The following is a 26,807-nucleotide window of genomic DNA, read 5'->3' on the forward strand; positions in this document are numbered from 1 at the left end:
ACATCAGTAGTTTTGTATCAGTCCCAATATAATAACACACTATATTTCACTTAGCACTTTAGTTTATGACTACTTTATATAATATTATAATGTAATATATAAATTATAGTATATATAAAAAAGTCACTCAAAAAAGTAACACCTCTTTGTACAATATAAAAAACATATTGCACAATCCACTAAAGAAAACTGAACTCTATCATTAAGATTAAAGAGTTCATTATTGGATAACAATGCAGTCGAAATACAGCGTGGTACAAAAGGGTGTAGATTTTAAAAGTAATATTACTATAGTATGTAATATAAACAAGAAGGCTTGTTTACAGAAAGACCATTATGAAACGAAAATAATGAATTGCTAACCTAATTTATTCTAGTGATCAGTTTACACAAACTCCCAGCCTTTTATTACTTTATCGATTACATATAAGTATACATATAACTCCAATGACGGCTACGGTATTTCATCAAAACACGAAAATATTGATTATACAGAATATAAGTTCAATTTAGATCTTCATCATTTTCCTAAGTCTACATACCATTCTTATACAATACATTCCTTATTAGCAAAATTCACTTATTCAACCAAAAAGGTTCTACACACTTTTTTTAACCTTCACACATCATTTGTGACTAAATATAATATATATTCATAAACAATGCCCAAAAAATGTATATATTTATATACTAATTATATATTTAGACGATTATTAAAGTGTATACATAACAGACAGACAATAGTGCAGATTTATAATAGAAATAATATAATAGATTATTATATTACGAATACGGAAAAAGACAACAGAAAATTATCCTAAACATTTATTTACTCTTACAATTATACTATTTTAATTGTGATTATAATGTTTAATTCATTTAATATTATTTACAGGGGGTTTAGTATTAATTTGTTACAAAAAAATCTTTGACTAACACTAAAAATAAACGTCTAATCACTAGCCATGTAAATCGCAATTATCGAAATAATTATATTATGCGTTGTAAACACACATTGTCATAATAATAAATACGCTTTACTAAAATCGAAAACCTAAAACTAAACGCATCCATCGGCATGCGAATAGTTAGTACATCTTTGGATTACATTACAAAAAAGGTACAATACGTTTTCAATATCTCCTAAATGTTAATAAACGCTTAAAAATCCGTTATACCATTATGAACTTTAACGCTCAAAACATAAATGTGATTTTGCGCTACATTTCAACGTTTGCGCAAACTACAGAGGGCTTAACGCGAGTTTGTTTTACATTTAACGTGATCGACACGTTTATGACGTTCGGCGCTCTGATTAGCCAGCTTCAATGAACCAACCAATCAGAAGACTACACGCGGTAACGGTTTAACCCTTTGATTGGTCGGTTTCAATCTCGTTAAACGTAAGACAAATTCGTAATAGGCCCTTCATTTGCGCAATTTTTTATCATAGTTGCGCAACACAGGAGAAAATCTTATTGTAGTAGATAATTATTATGACAATATGTGCCTATTAAAACGTGAATTCAGTCCCGTATATAGATATTGTTTACTGAGTGATGTAATAAAGTGATGTGTTGAGATGAACGCTTTCTATTGTTTCATGGGACTGATGAAATATATGGAGAAAACGTTGAAGCCCACTAACACAGTATATTGGCTAAGTAAAACGACCCGTGCGTTAGTGGGCCAAAACCTTCTTATAAACAGAATAGTTATATATTTATTTATTTACCTAATAATTAATGCTATGTTCGCCAAATATCGGCTCTAATCGTTTAGCTGTAATTTCGTATAAACACTTGCTCCCAAATAATTATCATAGTAATATGTACGTAACTTTATAATAATATTATGCCAGAACCCATTTGTAGTTATTTTTTATTATGTTTACAAAATTGAGCACATACTTATGCGGTAAAGTAACTAGTGTATAATAATATTATGCCAGAACCCATTTGTAGTTTTATTTTTTTATTATGTTTACAAAATTGAGCACATACTTATGCGGTAAAGTAACTAGTGTATAAAATGCACAGATTTATAATAAAATGCACGATACAAGTATCTCATTGTTCAGTCAGGTTTATGGTTGCCATGGAAACCGTATAATTCAAACAATAACACTGGCATTTTACTAAAAAGGTAATATTAGCAAGAATCTAATAAATAACCAAAATATTGGCTTATGTTAATTAGTATGTACAAATAGTAGCTAGGTTTTGTCCAAATACAATATGACGCATGCATTGTTCTGTGTTGTAATATGGCTCACAATGGCGGTCTAGCCGACACACGGACATCAAACACATTACCAGTAACTTACATCGCTGGGCCCACTGGTGGACCCTCAATCCTTCACATTACTGCTAACCCCTCACTCCACCTTAACTTTACACGATAATAAATTTTACTAAAACTACCAACTCTCAGATCCTCTTGCATACAAATTTCGACTTTAACAGTCAAGTATAAGATTCACAATTGTCCGATAGCTGAACTGGATCAGCGTCGTTGCATTTATCGATCTTACCACTGGGTAAACTACATGTAGAATTAATAACTGTCCGCGACTAAGATTTATTCAGATCAGTGTCGTTGCAATTTAGACCGTAACACTTACAAGTAAGGTTCATTGTCCCACGCCTAAGTTGAAGTTTTTTTACGGTTGAAATTTGCACCGTATTGCCTTGACTTGAGGTCGTGTGTCACTTACAGGTGTGACTCGTAGTTGGTTTGAGGTCAGAGTTGTGTATCGGATGGGTTTGTGAGTGACACGGATCCTTCGGGTGCGGGGTTCTCTTCCGGGTTCATGTCAATGCGACCCGCCTTGCTCCACACCAAAATGTCCATTATGCAAGCTAGGAACATTAGGAATGACGATAAACCTGAAATGAAACACAGTAACATTAGATACACAATTGTAGCATGGAATCTTATAAAAAAAAAAATATTATGGCCAATGATGGTCTCGTAAACCATTTCAGTTATCTACTCAGGGGTTATTATAGAGCACTATCTGTCTCATATAAGTTAAGAAACACATTCATATACTTAGTCTCGAAACAATAAATAAATATTATGCACAAATATATGCGGCCATCGAACCATGAAACGTTGTGTGTTTCGCCGTGCGAATGAATTTACCGGTAGCCCAATCTTTCCCCTATCACATAAATCTTCAATTCCCAAATATCCAATTTCTAAAAAGCCAGCAACGACTTGTAACTCCTCTGATGTTACGAGTGTCCATGGGCGCTACCAATTGCCTACCATCACTTGATCCGTATGTTTGTTTGTTTGTTTAAATAAAATAAGAAATACGTACCAAGATAAAAGTATCGGAAGCTATCGTTGTCGTAGGATGCGCATGCGCCGAGTATCCCGCAGACGGCGTCCCGCGCGCGGCAGGCGGCGTCCACGGCGGCGCCGAACACTATCGGACACGGCACGTTGCCGAATGCTCCGATTGCAAACTGGATCACTCCCATCGCCATCGCTTTGTCTGTCAAATTTTATTATAATGAGTTAAATTTCACATAATCAAGTAAATAACTACTTAGTATTGATATTACCATTGATTTTACCAAAACAACAAAATTTCATTAGCACCCGCGCATTATCTCTCTCGCACTCTGATAACATCTATTTTACCATTGTCATCGGTAAATTGTTTAAGAGCCAGTTAATTTTTTTTTTAATGGCACAAGCCAGCCGTATCGTACCATACCCCTGCAACTCCGTAAGCCAGGATCTACAGTAGATAAAAACATGAAAACACCGGAACACTGAAGTCCGGCGCGTATCAGGGACATGAATGACTGTCTTGGATCCCGCAACGAAATAAATCAGAAGATATTATTAGAGAAGAAAAAGAAAACGATAGTATCCACTTCCCTTGGTAAATTTAATGCAGGAGACAGTATGACAATGACTTGAGCCTAAAGGCACAAAAGAGACTGCACAACTGGGACAAGCCCAGCCGCCAAGCATCACGAAAACTTGACTTAAAACTAAGTGGGTCCCATGCGTAAGCTGTTATACTTGCTCATATCTGTTATACTTGTGTCAGTTACTTAACAAAGTCAAAGCATTTATTTCAATTAATCCTAAATTAGGCACTTTTGAAACATCAAATTGAATTGTCCGTCAGTGAAGCTAGGCGCTCGTTCCAAAGTGTTGCTTCGAATGGAGAAGAACGAGCAAGAAACTCCATCGTTACTCTTTTTAAAAAATGAATTTAACAATATCTCTGATACATTATTTGATCATTTACCTATTGTATATATATGTAGGAACAATGTAACGACAATACAGAGTCAAAACTAATCCAATCCTTAGCAATAAAGCTCAAAGACTTCACGTACCTTGTCTGTCAGTGCAGCGTATAATGAGCAGTACGCCGCCGACCTCCCCGCTGGCGTGGATGAACATGAGCGTGGCGAACACGGCCACGAACACGTACACCTGCGAGCACGACCCGCCGCACTCGCCGCTCACTGCGAAACCCAGGGTGTTCGACAAGTACTCCTCCGACGAATTGTGTAGGTTGTAACGCTCGATTCTGTAACGAAAATGTACATAAAAGATTAGTGACTTTGTTTAATAATAATAAGAATTAAAAGTCTAATAATAAATCAGTGAAAACTTTATTAAACAAAACCCGTGAAATGTTGACTACGAAATTACGTATGTTGAAATGTTATTGTCACCGTGAAGTAATGTGCAAAAGAAGAATAAAAATGGCAAATTTACAAATAAATAAATAAAGGGAAATGAGGTCAAGTAGCTAGTAATTTGATTTGCAAAAATCTTAATCACCAATCCTCAATTCCTTATATTGCCTTATGTTCCCTAACCCCCAAAAGGACGGCAGCGCACTTATAACTCCTCTTGCGTTTCAAATGTCAATGGGCGCCGCCGATTGCTTACCACCAGGTGACCGATATGCTCGTATCGGTTTATCCCATAAAAAATATATAGCACTCACGTTTGCATTGCCTTCTGTCCGCGCGCGGTGCCGTCGATGCAGGAGCAGTTGGTGTACACCCAGGTGTTGTTGTCCAGCTGGTGGCTGCCCAGGCAGCCCGCCTGGCATGGGGACAGGTACGTGTACGAATCCTGGAACCATCAACATACATATTTAGAACAACAGATATAACTAATGAATAATTATTATGAGCCCCTAGCGTAGCTTGAAACTAGTCAAGTTATCTCGATTGTCTTGATCTCTATTAATTTCACTGTAATTGAAGTTAGAATATGGTACATCTTAAACGAATGTTTATGAATGTAATACGCATAATATAAACCAACCCAGAACGTGGAAGAAACAAAAGGAGTATCTATATAAAAGAACGTGGAAGTACTTATAATACATAATTATAATTACTAGTGGTCGCCTAGTGGCCGAAATTCGACCATATACGATTTAATTTACAATAAGTACTACTTAACATACGTTCAAGGATAATTTTTATTTAACTCAAACTCAAACAAATTCTTTTATAAAACTCTATTCATATAAGACGTGAGAATATCATCGCAATGTCTGTCAATTTTGACGTTTTGTCAAATACGATCAGATACTATGCATGTGTGTGTAATGTTTTATTTATTGATTTAATGTACTTTATAAGCATTATTATTGAAAAATATTAGCGTTCTGCACTTCTCCTACACATAAACTATAAGTGTACCAAATTTTATGCTCCTACGTCCGCCCAATTTTCGTAAAAATGAATATAAAGTTTTTGCATCACGTATTAATATATAGATGTAAGAACGTAGCCTCTCTCATTTCTCTCGTGCTTTTAGTATCAACCTACATTAAAATCAGTTCATTTCAGAGATTCATTCGTCACAAAACCACAATGCATTATCGCTCTTAAGTCTTAAAAGATACAGATTATATTACAAGTAAATTCAACATAACTGACCTGTCCACACACAGGATTGAAGGGCACATCAGCGCAGTAACAGCCGGAACTGCACTCCATACTACTGTTAGCAATACTGCCTCCTGCACTGATCATCCTGTAGTTCTCCTCCGGACAGCTGACGAACATCAACAGTATCATACCTGGAAATTAAATAAAAAGTTAAGTATTAATTTTACAGTAACATAGACACATATTAGGGGTAGGCGTAGAGGGACACTTTCAAAATAGCATTCTCATATTTCTTCAGTTAAGTCGGAGTCCTATGTAATATGGCCTGAACCTATTGCCACAATTCCAAACCCTATGCTCTTCTTCCAAACCCTATAACTCTTTGTAGTAATTTGTAGATCACATGGGGTTATTCCGTCCAGGAATTGAGTCCCTAACACATTGCCCAGTAACCATTCTTCCAGCCACTATATGAAACATACTTTAGCCTCGCAGTGATAACAAAAAGAGCGGAAACACATTTGTGTCTCCTATACTGATGTTTCATGTTGCTATGGGCGGCATTGATCACTTACCATCGAATTTGTACATTGTCGCTATTAATTGTTATTTTACTCATTTGCCACCCTTATTCCAAAAAAAAAACTTAAACAGCAACGTGTTCTTACCAGCACTATAAATAGCAGCACTCATAGCTGTCCAGGCGGCCACCTGCCTAGCTGAAGGCACCAGCTTTAGTATAACGAATCCTGCCGAAATGGTGCCGAGACCCATCACCATAATACCACCCATACCTGGAACATTAAACAAGAAATATGCTCAACTGTTTCCAAACTTCACAAGCAGAATAAAACTGTAAAATTGAAAATGTTGTATATTAATTACAATTGCCAATTCTATCTTTCATAATCTATTTATTGATAATAAGTAATAATCTGTACATATTATGTACAGTTATAGTGTCGTCGTGTAACGGTGAGATTAAACCTTCATAATAAATAAATTCCTAAAATGTAAGTTAAAAAAGTCAAAATTATATTTATTTTAAATTAACCAGGAAGGCACTTTTGAACGTCAAAGCAAATATAGTATAGTATTAACAATGTCTGTCTATCCTTCAGTCCTCAAGTGAAGCTATTAGCTCGTTCAAAAGTGTAGATTCCTATGGAGAAGAACGAGCAAGAAATTCCATAGTTCCACAATAAGATTTGTGAACTGTGGCATTGAAATTGAAAGAATGTGATACGAATCTAAGCACGACCTTTTGGCTATTGAAAACAGGATCAAAATGTCACATGGTCCTTTCAAAGCCATTTTTTTCTGTATTTGTAAAGATCCTTTAATCTCCCGATCAGGACAATAATAAAGAAAGAATTAACAGAATAATATTATAAACATTATTCTTCAATAGGGTGTAAACTACCCTTTAAAAGCATGAATGGGACCGGTATAACAAATAGTTCATAGGACAAATAAGAAATCCCTTTTTTCTATGATAATTCTTTTTCGATTCAGGACCTCTATAAGGGTCGCCACAATAGGTCAGAAGAAATAATAATAGAATAAAAAAGTAACGCATTAAAAAGTATAATTTTGTTAAAACAGCTTTTACACAGGAGTTAATCTATGTATAATAGGGTCGCATCTATGAATAAATCAGCACTCTGGGAACCTTGTCGATATTTTTTGTCACGGTCTGCATAAATGATAAATCATGTCGATTCTGAAGATCTTTACAATTTGTTATATTCAAGCAACTAATGAGATTTCATTTATGAAAAAGACTTTTTCTTAATCCCTCAAGAATCGCATAAATTACATATAGAATGAAGATACGTTTAAGTGTGGGAGAGCCATGCTTCGGCACGAATGGGCCGGCTCGACCGGAGTGATACCCCGGCCTCACAGAAAACCGACGTGAAACAACGCTTGCGTTGTGTGATCACTCCCATCGTTACCGGACGCCCAATTACCCCCTTCCCGCCTCGATTCCTAATTCAATTCCTAAACCCCAAAAGGCCGGCAACGCACTTGTAACGCCTCTGGTGTTTCAAGTGTCAATGGGCGACTGCGATTGCTTACAATCAGGTGATCCATCTGTTCGTTTACCGGCTTATACCATGAAAAAGATACTGATTCCACTCATTGAAATTCTCATGATAAGTTTACCCAGAGACCAAGTGTTCGTGGTACATCGCGATCGACCACGAATACCGAAAGAGTGTTCATGTAAGTACCTCACCCGAGACAAGGTTGGCTTCATGGGTGGGCAGCTGGAACTGCTTCTCCAAGTACTTGGGCAAGAAGCTGTACACCCCACTGATGGGCATCAAGTGGAGCACCGAGCTAGCTGTCCGCCACATCAGAATGTCGTTTGTAAGCTGCCTTTTGATCGTCTCGATGAAATCTGGAAAATGGAGAGTGAATGTGTCAGTTTTGTTTATGTTTGTTACCTTTCGTCTACGGGTATATGAGACAACAATAGAATACACATTGTGTCTCGAACTGATCAGTGCTTCAGTATACGACGGGTTAATCTAGTTATCCTTTATTTTTGTATGGCATAATTATTTAACATGTTAACCGTCACGACGGACACGTGGTGACCGACGCTTAGTGGAGGGCGGAGGATTTTTGCCTTCAACAGTTTTCTTTTAGCAGTTATTATGCCTTGAATATGGTTTTCATAAAAAAAAAACTTAAAAGACAGAATTTAGCAGAAAACGAAATTAATAGATATTCTACATTTTCTTTAAAGTAATTTTCTTCTGCAAACAAAGTGACAAAGATCTCTATCTTTCTACATCATAGTAAAACACATTTTTCAAACAGACAACGATAACATTTCTAAAGAACTACGTAATTTCTTAAAAGCGTCTCCAACGCAGACACAACATTCATTTGTGTACAAACAAAACATTATTATGTACGAATTTCTAGTTTTATTTACGGAAGAGATAAAAAGAGATAGCGATGGGACATTATTTGTCACGCTGATAACGCGGCCAACTTTTTATGTTGTCTGTGTTTTATTTATTATTTTGGAAACTGTCCAACTAATTTAAAAATGTAGAACTTGGGAACCGGGTTGCGATAGACTGTTGTCAAAATGGCCCGATTCATTTTTTTCTAACCATTTAAAAAAAACCATTGAAAGGGGCTAAGCGGAACCATGCTTGTCGAATTTGAAACAGATAAGTCTACCATAGATAAAAATACAAAAAATAACTATGATAAGTTGAGCAAGAATAACGTTTTGTTGTTCATCACAGTATCAGTTAATTGTATAGGCATTTATTAAATATGTATTTTATTATTGTGGAAAAAACGGCCATTAGCATTTAGCCCTTATGGAAATCCGCCTAATTATGACGCCACAAAATTCTTAAGAATCAATTTGAATCAACAATTAATTCCATATTTAAAATAGATTAGATTTCTCAAAACACTGGCTACATAGATTGGAAGTAGGCATAGACGCCAGCAGATTAACATACTCCAAACTATCAATTTTGTCTTTGAATTTTCAACTCTACAACTAAATGATAAAGATGATTTTTGAACAGAAACCTGTCAGAAAAGAGTAGCTTTATCTGCTGGTGTTTATGCCTATGTATAATGAATCATTGTCGACTCACACGGGAACACAGTAATGTATTAAAATTTTACAACAATCTGGTTAATAGGGCGGCATTTATCAACGTCATTCTTGTGAAATCAACCGGATTACTACTACTATAATAAAAATGTAGGCCACCCACGGCGATACAATGACTGTTCGTATTTTTTTCCTCACTATTGGCAGCGTTTATGTGAAAAAAAAACGGATAAGGTTAAAAACAAAACAGGAAACTAGAAACTCTTTATCGATCTCACAAAAACACAGGTAGGACGGATTTAGGTACATATTATGTCAAAATATCGAAGCATGACTAATAATAAAACCGCACTTCTACGTATAGCTATTGCATAATTTGATGTAATAATTTTGTTGTAGAGTTCCTAAAAATATCTAAGTTAGCGACTAGGAAATTCAAGCTCGATCTCACGGGATCTCGAGACTATATTTTATAATCTCGCGAGATCTCGCTTGAGTCCCAATCACGCGAGATTTGCATTCCCTAGTAGCAACTATACTAAAATGCATAAACTGTTTAATATTCAACTATTGCCACCACATAATATAATAAACGATAAACATACTTCAAATATTCTATCCCAAAAATCTTGTTATAATAGTGGAAGAGCTCAAAAAGTATTCCCAAAAATGTTTATATAATAGTACAAGAGCTCAAAAGGTATTCCCAAAATCATGAGAAGAGCTCAAAATGTATTCCCAAATTTTTGACAAGAGCTCAAAAAGTATTCCCAAAAATATTCACCTTTGAACATCGGTTCATTCTTTTCCTGCATCTTCTTGGCAGACTGCAACTGTATCAGGTCCTGCTTGATGGCACGCGGGAAGCAGAACATCAGTGTGGACAGCACCACCACGAAGCAAGCCACAAACACCATACCTGTGGAAGAATTACATTATATTTTAGTTTATAGTTATAGGAGTAAAAATGGCAGAATAGAAACCAAAAAAGATAACACATGAAAAGTAATTCTCTAGAAAAAGTTATCAATGTCAGGTCAGTTTGTTGTTTATTGATATAATGACTGGTTGCTTATCAATTAAACCTTATTATTATAGGTAGGACACCTCTGTTTGGTGCCATAATCAATCTTAAATATATTCACTAATTAAAAATTGCTCCAAAAATAAAAACAAACAAGAGTTTTCAAATATTCCGCTGCTACAAAACTGAGAGATTAATAAATCCTCCAGTAATGTGTTAATCATGTTAAATGAGTGCTCTAAAATCTTATTAAAACATAGTTTAAAAAAATGGCTAGAAGTGGCTAGACAAAAGCAAATATTGGCACAAATAGCTCGTCACACTCCATTTGATGTAGAATTCTACGATCAAAAAATTATGTGACACCATACAAAACTACAAACCCTGTTGAAACAAAACTGACTACGGTATAGTGGGCGGCCATGCCTTTGATTGAGTCTAGGGCCATTCAACCACAATCCAAGCAAACATATCTAATAAGTTTATAACAGTCTTTGTATGTGCACTCGTGTTATCACCGACATAATAAAACGGTGTACAAATAATTTCGTACAAAGTTCTCGCCATCTAATGAGTACCGTACACCAAATCTATATGATCAAACAATACGTAGACAAGCAAATCGAAATCGAAATTTGCGAAAAAATATAGCGAATATACACAAGACATTTCGTAGCTATATGATCGAGTCACTGTTTATAGAACATATCAGCAAGATCGCGTTATAGAACCTTACAATTATGACAATTATCGGGCGGTGAGTGAGAAATGCTCCTTTCAATACACCACTAATCCATTCGCAGTCGTCAGGAGATTACCTCGAATGTGTGGAATATTTCACGCTCCGCGAGGCGCCACGGTGCGAGACTGATCGCATGATCTATCCACTTACATGTACAAAGTGCAAAATAGCCGTGGTTTTAAAATTAGTAGATTTACTCGTATTCTGGAACATACAGTGTGAACTAAACCAGAAAAATTTATAAATCCCCAAAAGTAGAAGTTTGAGGAACTTTCAGTGTGTTTTGAGCAAATTATTAGTAAGATCTTAACAAAAATTGGCAATTGTCAAAGACCAGCAATTGTAATAACTCATAAAACCTTGGATACGATCAAAAACAATTCCTATAAATTCGAACAGAAAACATTTGCGCGTTCACAAGGTCGCCCGGTCGACGTTCAGTCAAGGGCGTCCGCTAGACACGGTAGGTATGGACTATGGATACACAAGCCGAACAGCATTGTTTACCATGCTCAATTGTACGATGAAACGCAATATAAGAGAGTCGCAGTGTCTAATACATTTTGGAGACAAGTATGGGTTTGCAGCGCGAGTCGGCAGGAGAAGATGAAGGTCAAGAGAACCGGTTTAAAAGTAAAAGTGAGCAAGGCGTCGGTCGCGTGTCCACCCACTAAATCCTCATTACGGGCACCGACGGCATAATTGTCGGCAACAAGGCGCGCAGCCTTGGCCGTGACCGGCTGTGGATAGAGCGCTTATTTTAGCTGTGGTGACGCGGCGTGATGTAACACGCGTTATATAACTAGTGGCGTGCGCCCGCGCCGCCGCTGCCGCCGCAGCGTGACGCCCGCGCACAAAAAAGCGAAAGCCGACTGGAAATTGCATCGCGCGCCATTCTATGACACCACATCACACGTTGCACCGCGTTTTATAACACCTCTCGGTAACACGCTTCCTAAAGCTGGCAATCTAGTAACGTTGATTGAAAGCTCGGGTAAAACTCATTACATTACAGTGCAGTTTTAATTATGCAACCCAGGAATGTCTCGCTAACCCTTCTCAGAAACAATTGCAATGCAATCGAGCCGCTATGGGAGTCAGCTGGTGGAAGTAATGAGCGGTGATTAACATCTTGCAACATACGATCTGTATACTCATTATCCCTTGAGAAATGTTCTTATAATAACGTAAATCGTCACAAGTTGAACTTAACTGACATTTTATAGATATACTTATGTAGGGCGCTATTTCAAGTCAAAGTATACAATTTACTCAAATAATTATATGGTATGTATCATTCATTTCAATAAAACTTCGAATAAAAATTTACAAATGATACTTTTTGAGCATTCATACAAAGAAGTAATGAAAATACCAAGAACAAACCAATACAATTACCAGTTTTCCAAATTGTATCCAATCAAACAATCCTAAAATTAATATCGACCACGACACCATCTCAGTCCGCTTTTTAACATTCCATTGCTATTTAAATTTTGGACCACCACAACAAATTTGGAACTTCCAGACAACATTGATGGCACAAAACGTCCGTTAAAACAAACTGATTAAAATTCAAAACTTCATTCATGAAGGCAGCGTATGAACAATAAGGAAATACGCAGAAATCATTCAATGCGTATTCGCGAATTCAATGCGTTAGCAGTCGAGACACGCGTGCAGCAGTTTTCTACCGCGACACGACGCGCAAATAACTTCCTAAAACACCTTTACAGTTGAATTTTGAACTTTAAATTAAGGTGTTTAAGATGTATAGTGTGTTTTGTGAGTGGTATATTCAAGTTTGTTTTGTTTACACGCACTGTGTTGGTAGGCGGGTCACGCACGTGCTTTCTTCGTGGATTTTGCGCGCAAATCTGTGCATGTGCTTGCTAACGGTAGATGAGTGTTCCGCATTGGAATGTTCGCTGCTTCGATTTCGTTGTAACTACGGACAGGTCATCGGTTTGCTTGTAATGTTACGGAGTTTGCCGTCCAAAAATAGAATCCAATAAAGGAACACGTTTGTGCTAAAAATAGTTTAACGCCGCTTGTAATAGCGTGCATTTATACTTTGCTAATAATTCTAGGTACGTAAGAAAATCATGAATGCGAGAGCGTGTTTGTGATTTATCTATTTGACAATGACGTCTGATAACTTTTTGAACTATATTCAACGCCGTGTGACTTGACTATTGTCAACATCTCTACTTATAAATATAAATAAATAAAAATATTATATCAGCCACTAGCTACCACCCACTTGAATCGATTTTCAACTGTAATATGTTTACACAGCAGTAAAATCGGAACGACCGTCCGCTTAGTATTGTATGGATAAGCTTATAGTTTTATGTGGTTGTCATATAAATTCAATTATAATGGAACCTATATTTCTTACTTTAGTACATTTATGACAACTTCAAAATATTTACAGCATTCTGCACATTCTACTTATATGTATTATAAAACCGGCTTAAAAAGTAATAAGTATTAAATAATAATAATACGTCGAATAATTACCTAATAATAAAAAACGCAGGTACTGCGGGACGGAATTCAGAAGGCAGGGCATTTTTTGTACAAAAAGAGGGTAGTTTACAAAAAACACACGCGCCTGCGCGACGTCTCTGTTAGAGCCACACTCAAACCATTAACGCGTTTGGATGGACGTGTGTAGAACAGTTTATGCAACGTAATAATGAATGGATATTATGCTATCGGTTACAAGCAACCGCTAGACACTGCTAAATGCTAACTTAACACTACAAGTGTATTTTAGGTGCACACACACTGACACTGACATTTTATTTCTTTGAAGATAAATGTATAAATGCAAGCTTTATTACGCCAATATTTCCATATTTCGTCTACATATAGAATTATTTGCAGAAAAAATAAAATAAATAAAAAATATTGTGAAACTCACCCAACCACCAAGCTCCAACCCACCTCGGGTCACTAGCATCATATCCGGGGTCTGTCAGCGGGTCCACGTAGACCCTGGTGCATAGAGCTCCCAGGAGGAAGCCCATTGCCGGGCCTAGCACCCTTATGCCGATGGTAATAGCTGAGGACAAAGCAAGATAATGATTAATACAAGTCAGAAGCAATTTTAAAGTATTATGTAAAACAAATGAAAAGAATCTACAACACCATTCTCACTAAAATCTTAACTCAAACATCAACAAAATTTGAAGCAACATTTTAGGACCAAAACCCTATAAAAACTTCCAACAGGAAATTTGAACACGATAAAAAACATGGTGACCTTTGTAGCCGCACTCCCTTTCGATATCCACGCATTTTTTATCAACCAAAAAAAAACTATCATGGAGGAAGGGACGAGAGATAGCACCAACGGGCACATTATGTCGTTAAACATCACGCACAGAAATTTTATCGATAAATAAACGATACAGCTGCAATAATGGGGAAACTTGATCCTGTGGAACATACAAAAAAACATCCTTTTGTAATCAGACACGAGAGACGACCACCGATTGAAATCACAGAACAAAACAATCACATAAGAAAGACAAACCACAACGACTTACGTCCGGCTGCTTTATAAAACTCATGGAGTGCAGTGGAATGCAGGAGGACATATAGTTACGAGACTTACGAGTCTGGTTTTACGAGAAACTAAACCCGACGTAATTTCCTCAGGATTAGCTATAACATATATGAACTTTATCGTCGAGTTTATCCAGAGAGATGTCTTTTAACATGAAAAGAAAATTATTTTTGAATTCCCTGGTAACTAATAACTTAGTCTTAATTTTTGTTTGAGCTTTAGGAGGTTTATCGATCGACTTTGTAAATGATTCAACTTTCTTCAAAATTCCAAAATCATAACATCAATCATCGTTATGCAATCAAATATGCAAAATCTGTTGTACCACAATTGCAGTAGATCCATATCATGCTACTTATGCAGATTCTTAAATGTCCAAAGGAAAAAATGACAGGCTTTCAGTGGCATAATGCGAAGATAAAATATCGCAATATCTACTCATAGCACAAACATTGTAATCAATTACATGTCTTGCTCTCACGATGTATTAAATAATATTACGCTGGCAGATTCTGCTCCTATTACGACATCTACACACGAAACGCATACATTTTCCACTGCACGCATCACTGAAACCGCTCTATTGCACGAAACTGCAGATGCTATGTTAAACAACAGTACTGAATTAACTCGAGGAAATATTATCAACGGGTCATTAAATGACGTAGTAAATATTAATGTGCATAATCGGTGAGGCGGAGATGGTCGTTATGCAAATTGAGATGGACTCTCGCACACACAGAGGACCGCAGTCGTTTATCTCAATAGGGCTAGGGCTCTGGGGCTAATTGAGGGCCATTGAACTCGCCACAACAAATTATCGTATGAGGAATTGCCGCTGTCAACGATCGCTGCTGCAGCTACTTCATGTTAGAACGAAAGAAAAACGAACGATCCAAGTAGGTACTGCAAGCCTGCATGATTGCTGACATGATTGTTCCTAGAAATGCTAATATTATTGCAACCCATTAAATTATGTTGTTATTGCTACATCGCACAGACAGTAAACAACTCGTTTAAATACATAACAAGAACAAAATGAACGACACACTGGCGCGCCCGCAGCCCGAAGACGAATCAACCGACGCGCTTGAACTTGCGTAAGAACTGTCCCAATTTTCGAAATTAAATTAAAACCTGTTATAATAAAATAACAAAGGACCGTTGCAGGGTGAGTGACCGAAAAACAATCAGGTACTTAGGTCCCGAATGTAATCTTTCCCAGAAACCAACCGCATCGCTTGCCAAAAAACGGACAGGCGTGCGTTCAGCTCGCGTGCTTCACGTTCGGTACAAAGTAAAATATACGTTCCTATTATCATCATGCGCTTTTGTAATAAATAATGGCCTCGTCAGGATCGTTTTTCAAAACGGCCGCTGTCCGTGTCTCGGTACAAGTTTTTATTATGTCCCGGTACACTCGTCCTTACCGGTTCCGATGCATCATTAACATCGTTCAAGTGCTGCTCCTTCGAATTAACGCTCAGTGATTGTCAAAAATGACGAATTACATCATTAAATGGACGCTGATAGGCAATCGCAGGTTAGGTATTATCGCATGCAGCTTTTTGCACCTTGCTTAGTGCACGCTTATAAATAGATGAGTGTACGGCTCATTCTACAAACGCTATCTACAATAATAGAGACCAACATAAATACGCTGATATGAAAGCCAACAGGGCTCGCAGAGATAACCTTGTGGAGCCCGCCTCTGTAAATAAGGTCATCTGAACTGTCAGCCACAATCACCTCTGATATACGACTAGTTTTATACAAAAACTTACAGAACTCACAACGCACTTTTATAGGCCTGAAGTTGCACCTTAGGAGTCGATATTCATATCTAAATACGGTGTCAGACAAGTTCTGTCGCATCAAGTTCCGTTTATAGGAGCATGAGTGCATCGTAAGCAGGTATTGCAAATACGAAACGACTAGTTTCACAGCAGTCTTCCTCCTATAGAATACTTAATTAATGTAAATATTGGCACCTGATTATTATTAATATCATAGTTACTGCTCCTATCTTGACTAACGTAGACCTTCGAATTTTTAGAAATAAGTACCTTAATACAAAAGATCAAGAAGTTAGATAATATTGCCGCAATAATATTTACAAGTCACGATATTTTTAATGACCAAGAAATAGGAACACAATTCCTAATCGGCGCAGAGTTCATTGCTCCGCGGAATGCAAAATCATTTTTAGAAGTATGACTAATTCGTATGGAAAACACAATAATAGCAACCGCTGTGACGATTCCACGAAGACACCTGTCCAAACAGAAATACAGGAAATAGTTTCAGATTCATAAATATTAATCGATACATTGGTAGTTGGGGGAATAAAATCGATTCGACGTCATCAGAAGTTAATCAATCGCGAGTACGATAATAGCAGCAAACATAATCATATCTAATCTTAGAGACGTAATCTAATCTAGCGATGTCGCAAGAAACTGACCTATGACAACTACACTAACAAATGATTAGGTGGAGCGCAATTTGATAGTGCACTCGCAAAAAAGTTGCATAAGGTGCACATTGCAGTGCTGTGGCAACGTAATAACGAGGTAATTTTCTCGTCTGTACAAGGCATAATTAATCGCAATCAGATTGCGGACCGATAACTTAGTATGATTAAAAAAAACATTCCAAAATTACGATGCGAGATTGTATTGTAATTGATTGTAAACGCTTCTCATCCTTTAGAGTCGTGCACGTCGCTGTATTCTTCCTCTTGCACTTCCAAGTAAAGCAGTACCATTAGTACGAGTTTATTTTACGTATAACGTAATCGAAACGAAAGCGTTTACGGGGCCCTGAATGGCTGACTCGAATTAAGCAACCAATCAGAACGCCGAACGCCCTCTCGTTTCGATTACTTTAAACGTAAAGCGAACTCATACTAAGGCTACAGATGGGTCATAGGACTGTGATATTCACAGACTATCATCGTTATTATTCAAATGTTTGTAGATAGACTCCATAAATTATGTTTTTTGTTATAGAAGTCCAGTATGCATTTACGTCAACAAAATAGTGATTTAATTAGGTACGAAAAAATGTCATTAAGGCATTTCCGTTCCGATCCTTTTAGCATCTTTTAGCATCTTGGTCATAAAATATCCAGTTTTAGGAAAAAAAACAAGGTGAATAAAATTTTGCATATGAATGTGTGTGTGTAGGTACAACATTGGCCTAAATGAGATACCCGTGGTACCTTCTCTGAAAATATTATGAATCACCACATTCAAGAGGTAAAAGTAGCATTCACTACGAGGAAAACCTAACAATTCACCATTCCACATCGTCCTGAACAAGTTAAAACCTACAATGTAGTTACCTACCTATCACATCATCATCGTCATCAACAGCATATGAACAAAAGCCTACTCCTTAGTACGTTACAATACTTCAAATACGCTCTGAGTTGTTGGTTAAATATTTTTTTATACCCAACTAGCAAACTCTGTGAACTCCGTTTCACCATCAATGATTTTCCCTGTTTTCCTGCTTTTTTTTAATTTTTCCTAAATTTTCTATGCTATAAACCTCACAGAGCCCGAAACCTTTCAAACGAAGGCAAAATCGTGGAAATCGGTTGGTGCGTTCTGGAGTTATAGCGTCAGGAAGGAAAACCCGACTTATATTTATATAATAGATTATCGAATACCGCAACAGAATTATTGCCTTCACATAGGTACCAACAAATTGTAGCGCTATTAGACATTGCATAATAGAGCACACGTTTTCGGAATTTTGAAATATCATAGTAATCATTTCTATGGTATTCATATACCGTAGCTTACCTAGAGAAATTGTTATAAAATCAAGTAGGACAGAAAAGGTTGTCAACACTGCAAATAATACACCAAAACCTTCAAGTCGTACTAAAATAAAACCAAAAAATGAGAAAGAGAAAACAGCGAAACACAAGCAACGCTAGCGTGGAGCGACGAGATCGTTACAAAATACGAACAAAAATACGCATGTTGTGAAAGTGAAGATACGCAACTCAAGGAAACGGGTCGACCACTCCCGAGCGTCGTGCGTGAGGGACAAAATTAGGGCACCGTCTCTAAGGAACGAGATACATACTGACATCAACGAACTGAAATTGTCGCCGCGACGCGTGTCGACACACTGACACACTTCGGCAAACACCTACTGAAATAGCCATTGCATGCATTTTACTCCACAGGGCTTCACTCAAGAACAGTCTCGAATAAGCGAGTTATCTTCGAAACTGTATGACGTGCGCACATCGATCGAAAAATCAATGGCAATTATGGCCGGGGCCAATGAACTCTGCCTACCTATAGGTATTACACAACGCTTCTTTTATTTAAATGACGGCACAGATATTGATCAACACGTGAATATCAACAAGGTTGGTTATGCAACTTGCGACGGAATAGGATGTGGACAGAGTCCCACAAAAACACAATACAAGGAAAATAGGTGTGGTGTGGAGTGTTCTAGAAAACATATAAAGTATTCCTCGAGAGAAACCCCAGATTATAAAATATAAGATAAAATTTTAATGATATTGTGCAACAGATATTGGTCCGAAGTCTTTTAGAGGCCCTGGAGGCAAATTTATCAGTAATTTGTGGAATTTAGCTATTTCAAATTAATTGATTGATTGCCTAGATTTCAATAAGGCTGCATTATAATAATTATTGTGTAACTACAGTAAAACTGAAAGCTGTTTTAAATACCACTAGTGGTCGCCTAGTGGTCGAAATTCGACCATATACGATTTAATTTACAATACCACTTAACATACGTTCAAGGATAATTTTTATTTAACTCAAACTCAAACAAACTCTTTTATAAAACTCTATTCATATGAGACGTCAGAATATCATCGCAATGTCTATTGATTTTGACGTTTTGTCAAATACGATCAGATACTATGCATGTGTGTGTAATGTTTTATTTATTGATTTAATGTACTTTTATAAGCATTATTTTTGAAAAATATTAGCATGCTGCACTTCTCCTACACATAAACTATAAGTGTACCAAATTTTATGCTCCTACGTCCGCGCAATTTTCGTAAAAAGCGGTCCAAAGTTTTTGCATCACGTATTAATATATAGATTATAAAGGAATTTAGTATGGAAAAGACAGATCAATAAAACCGTTTCTATGAAGCCAAACAATGAGCGACAGCGAATGACAAATGAGCTAACGTAAAAAATTGGGACATTTCAACAAAACTTACGCATGATCAGTTACTTGGTAGATGCAGTTTACCTTCAAAGTGACACGTAGTTATAATGATTCATGGCCCTACAGTGCCCTTAGAAACGTACCTAAGACATAAGGTCACGAACACACGTAATATTTGACCCACATAATCAACAGTACACTAGTACAGAGCCGACCGTGCGCACTCTGCCTTATTTGGGTCACCATTAATTAACTAAATTGGATTTAATTGGTTAAACAAATAAGCTTAATGCAGTGCGTGTGATTAAATAATGTTTCCTTCTGCGGGCCTTTGCTGATTATGTGGGATTAGGATTGCATAATGAAATAACCGAATTAATTAATAAAATTATATGCTCAAATTTTGTTGCAACGATCAAGTTACTTAGTACTACATTGATAACTACACCAGTATTTTAAATAAGAGGTACAATCATTATCTATAATATATAAATAAGTCGGGTTTTCCTTCAATAGAAAAGCAGGAAAACAGGGGAAATCATTGGTGGCGAAACGGAGTTCGCCGGGTTTGCTAGTAATTTCTAAATATGTACAGAAAGACCAAACCAATTAGAGGAACTTTATCTCAAAATGTTAAACATCCATTTTCTATCCAACGAAGGACAATGCTCTTTGAAACGCATAAAATAAACAAACTGCAATACCACAAGCTAGAAGCGTTCAATTAAATTAAAACTATAAAGTTTAAACACGCGCTTTTGCAAGCAATATCGTAGGATGGCCAATAAAACGAAATGGCGGTGAAATAATTATTCTAATGAGTAATATCTTTATATTGTTGAGATCCTCCGTGGCTTGCACATAATTCGAGTCTGAGAGGTTTATATGCAGTCTTGAACTTTAGTTTAAATCCCAACTATAAATAAGATCTAGAATTACTTTTATTTTATTATCACTAAAGGATTATTTTTAAGACAAGATGGTTGAGAACCCAAAAGTAGTTGGTTTTCGCTTTAAATGTCCAAAACATGTTTCATCACACTTTAAATGCACAAAAGGAAAGAAAGCCTGTGAATTATTCTAAATTCCAAATAGAAAACCTTCAACAAACAACGTTCTGAAAGACTCTTCTTTTCTGTGAGTTTTTTTATTACGTTGCTGCACACTAGCATTTTCTCCAGTGTCTGTACTTATTTAGAGTACACTAAGCAAACGATAACACATCTTGAACGAGACTTCTGTCCAAATTCTATCCCCAGTGGCCAAAAATCTACCAACAAATAGTAATTGAAACTTGGGTACACTAAACATATATCTCTCAATCATAAAACCGCTCTATTCCGTCCCTAAAACGCAAGATAAAAGCCTGCCAATCGAAAATACATGTCAAGATTATCAGATATGCACTGACCCAGTAACAAACAGTCTTATTCTGTCTTTATCTAATCATTAGCAAGTTCACTAGAACATTAATCTATATTATCAGGTCGTAACAAACACACGAGTATGCTCCCGTTTTGAGAACAGAAGCGTCTTGTGCATCAGAAATAGTTATTTGTCATTAAAGGATTGTAGGGCATGGAGCAAAGTATTGTAACTATGTATGTTAATGGAGAAAAGGATTTGTCGCCAAATGAAAAAGCCATGAGTTTTTGAATGAAAAGTAACAAAACTCGAACTGTCTGAGCAATCAAATTGCCTACACCATTCCACATGACTGTAAATGCTTTATTGACGGACATAAATGACACTACAAATGACACTAAACATTCAAAGCAGATTGTCTAAGTTCTTGGTCTATCTCCCAACTGGTACAGTTTACCATTAAAATACAAATGCATGTAAAAATATTCGTCAATTTAAATAAAAAATCGAATATAAGTAATGTTGTAATGAAATAAATCAATCGTCTCCACTCTCTATCTACGAAGAGATTTTCCATTGAAATTGCGTCAAATCCGAAATTACGCGAGACCATTGTGAAATGAAAACATTATAAATAATTCCATAATAGTTATTGAGATATTTTAAGCTTCACCTACTGGTCAATCAACATTTTTTATACACCCGTCTGCCTTCAGACTACAAGCATAGTAAATATTTTGAATCCGAACACATAACAAATTCAAATGAGCAATTATGAAATGTCGAAGGTAAACATAATAAAATTGAATCATCAACATAACTAACAGGCTTTAATATAATCGATTACAGAAACTGGTATATCGATATGAGACATAATATTCATAATTGTAATAGTTTTCTCACTCATCAGATGGTTGCCAAACATCAGTCTACCAAGAGTAGAGGTTCTTTGCGAGCACTCTACTGGAAGTTGTAATCGATACGCTTAATTCGATTCCTATGTTAATAAAACTAATCGATAATAGTCCGGAATCTATCGAGGGTTCTTTCCACCCCTAGTTGTACCTACGTAGAAATGGTTGCGTGGACCGTTGACGCGTTAGATACAACAATCCACGCGCACGCGCACCATGGCTGGGGTACGTGTGTTCGCGACACCCAAACATGTATTGTTTGCGTTTATGCACTTTATATTAACCTTGTCAAATGTTTTGACTTCAGTTTTTGAGCTATTATGACGACCGACCGTGAAACCGTCGTTCAAAATCAATAGCTTTATTGTATTGCTTAAATCATAAATCTTACAATGCACTTACAATAACTTCCACATACTAGCCATGCAAGTAGAAAATCTACATAGATACTTGCCCCAAGTAACTTGAAGAAACATTCTATTGCAAAAATATGTTTTGTACAAAATTGCAATTAATGCGGGATGCGCTCAAGCCGATTGTTAATTACGCAAGGCATCAGAGGGCGGCCGGCAAAGTACGATGTAGGCGGGCCGTGGGCGGCGGCTATGATTTAAACACTTTTATGTGCCCATTTTATTGCAAGTACTCACAAAACGTTAACAATTATCCTAATCGAGACACCGAATGTATAAAGCAAACGAGCATCATGCTTTTGTTTTACGGAACACGCCCTACTGATTCTCTGGCGCACCTCTGCTCGTAACTATATATCTAATTCCCTACATATAGTAAATGTACTGACAAAACTGTGGATAGTCGTAACAATAAGTATCTACTCACCCATGTAAAGTGGTGACTGCCTGCTGCCGACGTTGTCGTCTATGTATGGAATGCCCAACGTGGCTATCCCAGTCTGCCCCACGCCCACTATCAACAGGCAAATGAACAGCCATGGGATGACAACCGAGGTGATGGAGGACCGCGTGGTCGAGCTCTTGATGTGTGCGGCATCACACAAGTCGGAGGAGTTCTGGTAGCTGTAGCAGACAGGCCCGGCGCCGGCATGATGCGCTTCCTGGTGCACTTCGAGCAGCTGAGTGCCGTAGAGCAGGTGCGGCATGATGCAGCCGACCACACCCACCGCCAGCACGATCATCATGCAGGCGATCCATCGCGGCCGGTGCCCGCGCCCCGCCAGGTACGTCAGGATCAGTGCTGTAGATATCTGGCCTATTTCCGTGGCCGCTAGTAACGTCCCCGTCGTCTTCGATTCTACTTTAAATAATTTTTCTATTGTGGTCGTTACACTGACGAAGTAGGTGAGGAACATGCCCTGCAGGATCCAGCCCGACAGGAACACCAACATGAAGACCCGCGTCGAGTGGAACACGGAGCGGCCCTGCAGCGGCTGCGGGTCGGCCGCCGTGTGCTTGCAGTCCAGCGACCCATTGTTGTTTCCGGTTGCTAGCCGTTCCTGCTCTTCTGGCGTCGCCTCAACACCTTTCATGTCGGTACCCTCGGTCACCGGGCCCGGGGGACCAGCCTCCCCACCCGCTGATGATACTGTAGCGACAACGTTCGCCCTGCGACAAAACAGAAACATTCATTTAACACTAGGTATTTACAAACCTGACAAACAATTACACGTTATTCCGAGACAAACTCACGTCATGATCATCACGTCTACGCGGTTAATGATGTGGATATTACACAACCCCTACGCTATCAAGTCTATGTGACCGCCCGAGCGAAAACGAAACGCACGCTAAGCTAAACGCCAGTGACGCAGCCGACGCTTCCGGTTAACGGGAGCCAAACATACAGATTGATCAACGATCGCGGAAACAAGGAGCGGGCACGAAGTGGCGGTGGTGTGTCGTGCGACTCGTACGCATACTTGTTGGTGAGTCGTTCACCCGACTGCGGGCGAGGGATGGAAGGAGGCTGCGTGCGCGCACCCAGCGAGCGCGGCGGAGACCGACTGCAACTTGCAATTACTGGCGCAGCGCGCTGCACCCGCGAGCCCGCCCCTCAGCTTCTCTCCACACGGGGTTTTTATTGGCCGTCTATCCATTTTTTGTACGGCACGCATTTACACACGATGAAAGCCGTCTGCACGCCGCCCTTCACTGAAGATTCCCTCTCGTCTCGACACTACGGAATGTCTTTGTCTCTTTACTGTCCCAAAGGAAATATATTTACATTCATTTACCTACATATTAATTACATATAATCATGTGTGTTGTTACAAAACAAATTCTTATCAAGCTCGCATGTAATATAAATGGGTATCTATAAATGATTTGTAAAATCTATAAAATCTGTACCTACGGAGGTGGAGGTAAGCGCTAGGTTCGCAATAAAATCAACCGTAGAATTTTAATGTGATCGACTCATACGGTTAACTGGACTTGCGAAACTCACCGATGGGGGCCGATGACCACCGGCGACACCGACCGCGACGCACTATTGCACTACACCGACCAGTTCCACATGGAAACTATTCACTGATACTGCTAATTGCCAACATATCGCTACAACAGATACTTTATTAAATTTAGGGAAGATTCCAACGACCCATTTTTTCACGTCTGATGCCAAATGAAGTGCACAGTAAACTGCATTCCGAGATAAGCCCACGAACTTGTGCAATGGTCGAGCTATCGACCAAGTGCTATCGCTCCAGTGATAACGGTACACAGTAAATAGGTATACAGGCAGTGATGTGGAGCGGGTTACTGCTGCTGGACTAATATCTCACAAAATACTCCATTTATCCCAAATGACAACACTCGACCTTCACAATAAAACATTTTTAACACAATACATAATATCTTATTTCTGAGAATCGTACATCTTTGATATGCAGCCAAATTCAAAATGTGAATGCACCACACCTCGAAATAATAATCAAAATATTTCTGAATGACAAGTACGACGTTAAGAAACCAACGTGGCATGTTGCACAACACACGAGGTGAAATATTTTCGAAGTAGAAACATCTCAGCACATTGTAGATGAAACATATCCAGACGAAAGTCACACGAAATCGATCTCTAAGCAAAGTGAACTCGGTGTCCTAGGCAGCGTTGCGAGACGCCACGATCTAATTGGCGGCAATATTGTATGAAAGTCAACCCCGCACGCACATACAATCACATCGACGATGCGAGGACGGCGACTGACGATTTATTTAATCTCCCATCGCGATTGAGTGGCAATGAATCATATGAATATGGCGAGCGCCGGACAATCTATTGACATAAATTGAATAAGTATAGTGTCAACGCAACATCTATAAAACGCTCATATTTAAATTAGAGACGCGTGTGGAAATCAGATAAAGTGAGCGCGTGTTAGGAAGGAGACAAAAAGTTGCTCAACGCCGCGTCCTCACTTACAATTCAGTGACACGACAAAATGAAGCACAAAAGAACAGATTCGACGTCAACCCGCATCAAAATTCATCTCCAACACAAAAAGATACAGTTCCCGGGGTCTTTTCGGGAAAAATAAGAAACAAAGTCACGGTCTCATACATACATTTTGAAATTCATACAAATCGAGATTCGTATAAAATTAAAGAGACCAAAAAGGTATCATAAATCTTCGACTTTGTTATAAATGGAAACAACAAGAGATGTGATGAAATTTCTGAGTAAAATATTATTATTATCGCAGATACAAACAACGTCTAATTACGAGAAGGTCAAATATATGAAAAGTTTGAGGAACACAATTGAGGGTGCACGATAGTGGCGCGGGCGCATCGAAGACGTCTATGATCATTCTATAAGTGAGAGGACAACGTGCGCGGTCAAGGTAAGTGAGCAGATACCTGTTGCCGATGACACTGTGCACTCGACATTAATCTCCATTTTAAACCCAGTTTAATAACGTAAGGCACAATTTACAATGACGGTGGCAGGCACGAATGAGAAGCGCAGCAGTTACTAGCGGTGAAACTTCATTATAAATCTCAGCGAGGACCTAGACCTAGTCTAGATAAATTATTGTGTCATTAATCGGTTGCTGACGAACTCTATTGAAACGCTATCTATAGATTATATCACGTTTAGTGCCCTAGCACCTTGCAGAGCTATTCTACTGAGACTCTACCAGTTTGCAGCAAGTCTAAAACAAAGGACAAACACTTGTCTTACGCATACAAATATTTATCGTTTTACATGGAAAGCAGATGCACCAACAACTGGTCCTGACAGGCTACAATTGTTAGCGCAAACATTTCAAATATTTTGCATTCTATTAATTGTAGCTCTCATTCGAAGTTAGCTAAACGTAGAAACAAATATCAAATATGTAGTTACAAAATTCTTCTTAGAGCTGTCAACTCACAAAGCCTTGTACAACTAATTTGTATTCTTGTGAAGTGATTTGAAAATTACGCATTGACATAACAACACAATTAACTGAAGAGGCACATTTGGTTGCGAACGATAAATGTCTAGTAGCAATGTTACTACGGAGGCCGGCACCGGTGCAGTCTACGAACC

The 26,807-nt window shown here is 37.9% G+C and overlaps 1 protein-coding gene across 5 annotated transcripts in view; it reads right to left on the reverse strand.

Annotated features, from left to right (window-relative positions):
* Window positions 1–1,945: 1,945 nt before the first annotated feature.
* Window positions 1,946–26,807, reverse strand: part of LOC118278121 (solute carrier organic anion transporter family member 74D) — a 53,278-nt gene continuing 28,416 nt past the window's right edge. For 3 of the 5 annotated variants that reach the window (XM_050699141.1, XM_050699140.1, XM_050699143.1), the window contains exons 2-11: window positions 23,133–23,875; window positions 14,185–14,325; window positions 10,274–10,408; window positions 8,134–8,298; window positions 6,560–6,685; window positions 5,940–6,082; window positions 4,991–5,121; window positions 4,368–4,564; window positions 3,329–3,505; window positions 1,946–2,888 (exon numbers count right to left, since the gene is read on the reverse strand). In XM_050699141.1, the coding sequence (XP_050555098.1) occupies window positions 2,743–2,888; window positions 3,329–3,505; window positions 4,368–4,564; window positions 4,991–5,121; window positions 5,940–6,082; window positions 6,560–6,685; window positions 8,134–8,298; window positions 10,274–10,408; window positions 14,185–14,325; window positions 23,133–23,799 (2,028 nt within the window). In that variant the 5' untranslated portion in view covers window positions 23,800–23,875 and the 3' untranslated portion in view covers window positions 1,946–2,742. Of the gene's footprint in view, window positions 2,889–3,328; window positions 3,506–4,367; window positions 4,565–4,990; window positions 5,122–5,939; window positions 6,083–6,559; window positions 6,686–8,133; window positions 8,299–10,273; window positions 10,409–14,184; window positions 14,326–23,132; window positions 23,876–23,959; window positions 24,296–24,716; window positions 24,923–26,807 lie in introns of those variants that run through there. The other 2 variants (XM_050699142.1, XM_050699139.1) reach the window with 2 other exon arrangements.

Source organism: Spodoptera frugiperda, chromosome 15, assembly GCF_023101765.2.
Source record: "Spodoptera frugiperda isolate SF20-4 chromosome 15, AGI-APGP_CSIRO_Sfru_2.0, whole genome shotgun sequence".
NCBI classification, from domain to species: Eukaryota; Metazoa; Arthropoda; class Insecta; order Lepidoptera; family Noctuidae; genus Spodoptera; species Spodoptera frugiperda.